Raw genomic sequence first — 6,000 nt, forward strand, 5'->3', positions numbered from 1 at the left:
GACTCACATGTTTACCGGAATCATTGTTGCCAACTTCAGTGACAAGTCGCTAAATCTAGGGAATTCGGGAACCTTGTTAGCGACAAAATTTTATTTTTCCGATTAGCGACTTTTCTGGGGATTATTCAAGCACTTTAGAGGGAAAACTGGTGAATTTCATAGTTTAATAAAATTATTATCAATTTAACGGAATAAACTGCAGTTCAGTACGTGAATGTTTATGACTGGTTATTTTTCAATCTGGACTTCCTTGTATATCATTTCATGTGATCTTGTAATCACATTATGACATCCTTCGGCAATTCCTCTTCTTATCTGCTGGATGGCATCATGTGTAGGCGCTGGGAGTTGCACAGACAGCGTTAATGGAGTATTAACGCAGTAGATTAGTCAGTCATTCGAATTTTTTTTTTTTTTTTTTTTTTTTTTTTTGGCCTCTTAGTTACGCGTAAAATTACACAGCGGACGGAGGTGATTCAGGCGCGCACTAAGAAAATGAATCGGTCTCTTCGCAGCTATCAGTGTAATAGTAAGTTCTGTTGTGATTTGTGTTTTTTCTTGAAGTCATTCATGGTTTGTTAGGTGTATTTACGCAAATTTACACGTGCGATTTCAAATATTCATTTTCGTATTTTCTTGTTTGTGAACTGTGTTTTTATTTTTTGCTGAACAGCATGGGAAAGCCAAAGTATCAGCAAAACTACCGTAAAGACTGGGAACATCAGTTTAAATGGTTATAACGGTAGATTCTGGTAAGTCCAAAGCCTACTGCATATACTGTAAAACAGAACTGTATGCTAAATATAATGATTTAAAGAAACATTCTAAAACTCAGAAATATAAAATGCGATCAGGGCCGTTTACCTCACCTCTGCAGAAAAAAATACCGTTTACAAAAGTAAACATAAGTACTGCTAGGACTGAAGGAAGTTTGGCATTGTTTATTGCAGAGCAGTGCTCATTGTTGACTGTAGATCACTTGTCAGAACAGTGTGTTAAAAATTTTGGCGATAGTTCTAAATCAGTAGATCTCCGTTTACACAGAACAAAATGTACTGAATTAATAAAACATGTACTAGCACCATATTTTGTTGAGGACATAGTTTCTGATATTTGCGATCAGGGTTACAGTTTAATAATAGACGAGGTGACAGATATATCCGTTACCAAGTTGTTGGGTGTCATAATTCATTACTTCAGCGCCAGTATGAAAAGGATAGTATTTTTAGGTTTGCTAGACTTACTAAATGGCACAGCACCAGCTATTGTTAATGCAATAGGAATATTCGTACAGCAACTGAAGCCTGCTAATTTGTTAGGTATAGGTGTAGACAACGCTTCCGTGAACACTGGGCTGAACAATGGGGTATATGAACTTATGAAGAAAGAGTTTAATATTCCTCATTTCAAAATGATTAGGTGCGTGTGTCATTCCATACAGCTAGCTGTTTCTCATGCTACGGAAGACACTTTGCCGCGTAATGCTGACTTCATTGTCCGTGAAAGTTACCTTTGGTTTGCTCATTCCAGCAAGAGACAGGGCATTTAAAAGCAAATTTACAATGCAATAAATAGTAAAGTGCCTCTAAAATTTCTAAAAGTTTGTGAAACAAGATTGTTATCCATTGAACCTGCTGTTCGGCGAATTGTTGAACAGTGGGATGAGCTCAAATTACACTTCGATATAGTAAGGACACAAGAAAAGAGTTATACTTCACAGATGTTATTCCAAATGTACTCTGATTTATCAAACAGATTGTTCATGACTTACCTAAAAAGTATTCTGCATGAGGTCCAAAAAGCAATTAAAGTATTTGAATCTGAAAATGCAGACCCCACTCATTTACTTGATGATCTCACGAATCGTATACAGTTTTTAGGAAGGAAAATCCTAAACCCAACTGCTCGACTTGATCTGTTTTCTCCATCAAATGTGATTGATAGCTACGTGGACCCCAAACCCTATCTGGGTGACGAGTTCGAAAAACTGGCGGAAACTCTATCAGTAGAAAAGGTAGAAGTGGTTAGGGGCCGCGGTATTAACTTCACGAAAAAGCTAATTACAGAACTAAAAAATAGGCTACCGAACAGTTTTCAAAACCTAAGAAAAATGGCTCTCGTTTCTATTAAAAACTCTCTGAATGTTGTCAAAAACCCAATATTTGAGTTAGCGAAAGATATGGGTTGTAGTATCTCAGATATAGATCACGTTGAGAATCAGTGGCGTAATTTAAACGCAATAAAATGGAGTCAAGTTTCAAATACCACAGATTTCTGGGTAGAGGTGTTACAGTATAGTGATTCGGCAAGACAAAATCCCTTCAGGGAACTAACTACTTTTGCTATGAAAATTTTGGCTCTCCCGCATTCAAATGCTGAAGTAGAAAGGCTCTTTAGTAAACTTGGTATTGTGAAATCTAAATTGAGAAACAGAATGAAAGTCGAAACAGCAGCATCCATCTTGCACATCAGGAATGCGCTTATGTGCCTGGGAAAAACTTGCCATTCCAACGAAATTCCAGACAAGGTCGTCAGGAAGATGGGAACTAAAAATGCTTATTCAACAACGGCTGAACTATTACCTGCTCCATCAACAACTCAGCAACCTTCCACTTCACAGGCTACATCGTTTGCTGAGGAGGAAATGGAAGACAATGAAGATGGAATATTTTTTTCTGCATAGGTATGTCCATTTTATTCATGTTTACTGGTAATTTTAAGTTAGCGACTTTGACAAAAATTTGGCTATTTTTAGAGACTTTCATTAACGAATTTAGCGATATTTTAGGATGTACAGTTGGCAACACTGACCGGAATGATTAATTCATTCTGGTTTCCGACAACCTGCCGCGCAGGCTGTTGATTTTCGTGTTGAGGGTGTTTGACATGCATATCGAGGATTTGATTTCAAAAGTTCAACTTAATGCTCCGATATGGGATAAGCGAATTAAAGATCTTTCCAACAGGAACATCGCCTATGTTAAATTTTTAACAAAATAAAATAAAACGTATCCGAACTCATTCTGAAATATTCGAAAAATCTGTTTTCGTCGGCAAGTAACTGTGGAAAAAGTTGTTTGTGCTCCCCGTAAATAGTTCTTAATTCATTAATTGGATGTATATCACTTCTCATTCGTTTTAACTTGGTTTTAACATTGTCACTTAGCAGCAATAGAGCTGCAGCATGTTCTCTTGTTAGTTTCATGCTACACTGATGAGTTGTATCTCATATCTTTTCTTTTGTGGCAGCTCTGTCTGCGCTGACAACCAGCTTTCATAATGGCCACATCCCACCTGCCGCTCGGAGTCAGACAGTCGGCGCATTTCGGACGTACCCGAAGTCTGGCGAACTCAAGGAGAGCTCGAAAAGAAGCGTGCTAAGGAGCTAGCTTATAGGCAACGAATGGAGCGGTGGCAGCAAAGATGGGAAGAAGATCCTCGAGGAAAATGGACTAAATTAAGCGACTGATACCACGCCTAGCTGATTGGGTTGCCCGAGCTCATGGCGAGGTTAACTTTGAATGGAAATTCTAAGTTCCCATGGAAGGAATTAGATATTTTTCCACCAATAGAGCATATCAAAAATCAGATAAAAAATTAGACGTATGGCTGGTTAATAGAGCAAACGCCTGAAAAGCCATACGTCTAATTTTTGATCTGAGGTTAACTTTTACATTACGCAACTATTGACTGGTCACGGATACTTCCGGAAATTTCTACGTAGAGTAGGTAGAGCGAGCGATTCGGCGTGTATTTATTGCAATGATGTAGACGATGTATTTCACGCATTTTTCGTATGCTATCATTGGTCAACTCAGAGAAGATGTTTAGATACTGAGCAAGGAGAGTTGACGCCAGAAACTATTGTGCAGGTGATGCTACGAAACCAAGAATCTTGTGATGATAATGCTTGTTGTTTAAAGGGGCCTAACATCGAAGGTCATCGGCCCAAACCAAGAATCTTGGGATCAGGTAGCAGTATATGTAGAAGGCATCCTGCGTCAGAAAAAGAGGGATATGAATGCTCATGAACGGCAGTAAGGAGAAATAAAGGAAGAAGAACCCTGAGCACAACACCGCCCTGAAGTAATGCGAGAGCGGTACCGAGGCGGAGATATACGTCGTGGGAAAAGGGTGTGTGGGTTTTAGTGAGTAGGAATCTCACACGCTTGTGGAGTGCTGACCCTCACAAGTGTCTCATGAAAGATTTCCCACACTTCCCCGTAAATATTATTATTATTATTATTATTATTATTATTATTATTATTATTATTATTATTATTATTGCGGCGATTTTAATCCTGAATGGTTAATTATCTTGGCTTGGGTCTTGTGTGTTCTTCTTTCCATCACAATAACACGCAGATCCGCCCTCCTCCCACACTGGAAGGTCGGTCTTACAAGGGCCGCACCAGTCTAGCAATAGCTACATGAAATAATAATAATAATAATAATAATAATAATAATAATAATAATAATAATAATAATAATAATAATATTATTAATTAATATTATTATTATTATTATTATTATTATTATTATTATTATTATTATTATTATTATTATTATTATTATTATTATTATTAATTAGTAAGCCTTTCATAAGTAAAAACGACAGAAAAATACATAGCTACGATCACAATACAACAGTCGTATACAATAAGGAACGTGGTGTCCTTTATTTAAAAAATCTGATAGCCTATTTCTTTTTCTGGGAATTATTTGGATGCTGAGTCTTCAGCCCAAAGGGTAGTGGGATTCTCAACAGCCAGTCATCATCTATCATAGCATAGGCGTCGTGGAAGCGGTGTACAAGGGGAATGAGGAGTGAGGTAGTTTCCCGCTGCTTTCCTCACAGACTGAAGTTGGTTTTACATATCAGTCTGCCAAATCTACTGAAATGCATGCACCAACCGATCCCATGAGTGAAATTTTCATAATATTTACATTAGGGATTGGCTGCATAAGATACAACATCAGGCCTACTGTTTCTTTCCTAGAGTTTTTGGGTCGCACCGACTCAGGAAAGTCTTTTGACGTCGGTGGGATAGACAAGAGCTAGAATGGAAAGGAAGCGTCCGTGGCCGTAATTAAGATACAGTCGCAGCATTTGCGCGGTGTGTAAATTGGAAACCATCTTCAGGGCTGGCGACGGTTGGATTCGAACCCACCATCTCCCGAATGCAAGCTTAGAGCTACGTGCCCAAAAGCGCGTAGCCAATTCGCTCGTTAGCATTACTCAATAGCTCATACCTCAGTAAATTTCACATTGTCAAAGCCAAGAACGAGACGTAGACAGACAGGCAAATGTATGAAAAGTGCACTGTAATTACTATGCCTCACCAGAAATGGATCTGAGCCTACGAGTTACTTATATTATAGTAACTGGATTTAATTTGATATCTCTAAGAGTATATATATTTCATTTAGTTACTCTAAAATACAGGCTACCGGTAGGCTACATACCTTCCATGATATGTCCTCCCATGAGAGGCTTTTTATTTGGCTGCACTTTTATAATAACTGATAACAAACTACCGCTAACAGGGATTACAAGTCAGTGGTTTTATAGAGAAGTCTTTATCAGAGCTTAACTGATATAATCAGAATTAAAAGATAAAGCTGGATTGCTCAAGATGGCGCTCCTACGAAGTCCTAACTACTACTGTTAGACACTGTGTATCATGTGATGTATTTTAGAGAAATAATATTTGCTCTACTAACTTCAAACATTAGGGCACTCACAGGGTGACCAGTCCGACGCGTTGGCTGAACGGTCAGCGTACTGGCCTTCAGTTCAGAGGGTCCCGGGTTCGATTCCCGTCCGGGTCAGGGATTTTCACCTTAATTGGTTAATTCCTACGGCACGGGGGCTGGGTGTATGTGTTGTCTTCATCATCATTTCATCCTCATCACGACGCGCAGGTCACCTACGGGTGTCAAATAGAAAGACCTGCACCTGGCGAGCCGAACCCGTCCTGGGATATCCCGGCACTAAAA

At 38.8% G+C, this 6,000-nt stretch overlaps 1 protein-coding gene across 1 annotated transcript in view; it reads right to left on the minus strand.

Annotated features, from left to right (window-relative positions):
- LOC137497018 (DNA-directed RNA polymerase II subunit RPB1-like) overlaps nt 1-5,583 on the minus strand; it is a 28,461-nt gene extending 22,878 nt beyond the window's left edge. Inside the window, exon 1 of the mRNA XM_068225448.1 lies at nt 5,467-5,583. Within this exon, the coding sequence (XP_068081549.1) occupies nt 5,467-5,488 (22 nt within the window). The 5' untranslated portion in view covers nt 5,489-5,583. The remainder of the gene's footprint in view (nt 1-5,466) is intronic.
- Nucleotides 5,584-6,000: the final 417 nt, after the last annotated feature.

Source organism: Anabrus simplex, chromosome 1 (genome assembly GCF_040414725.1).
Source record: "Anabrus simplex isolate iqAnaSimp1 chromosome 1, ASM4041472v1, whole genome shotgun sequence".
In the NCBI taxonomy this organism is placed as follows: Eukaryota; Metazoa; Arthropoda; class Insecta; order Orthoptera; family Tettigoniidae; genus Anabrus; species Anabrus simplex.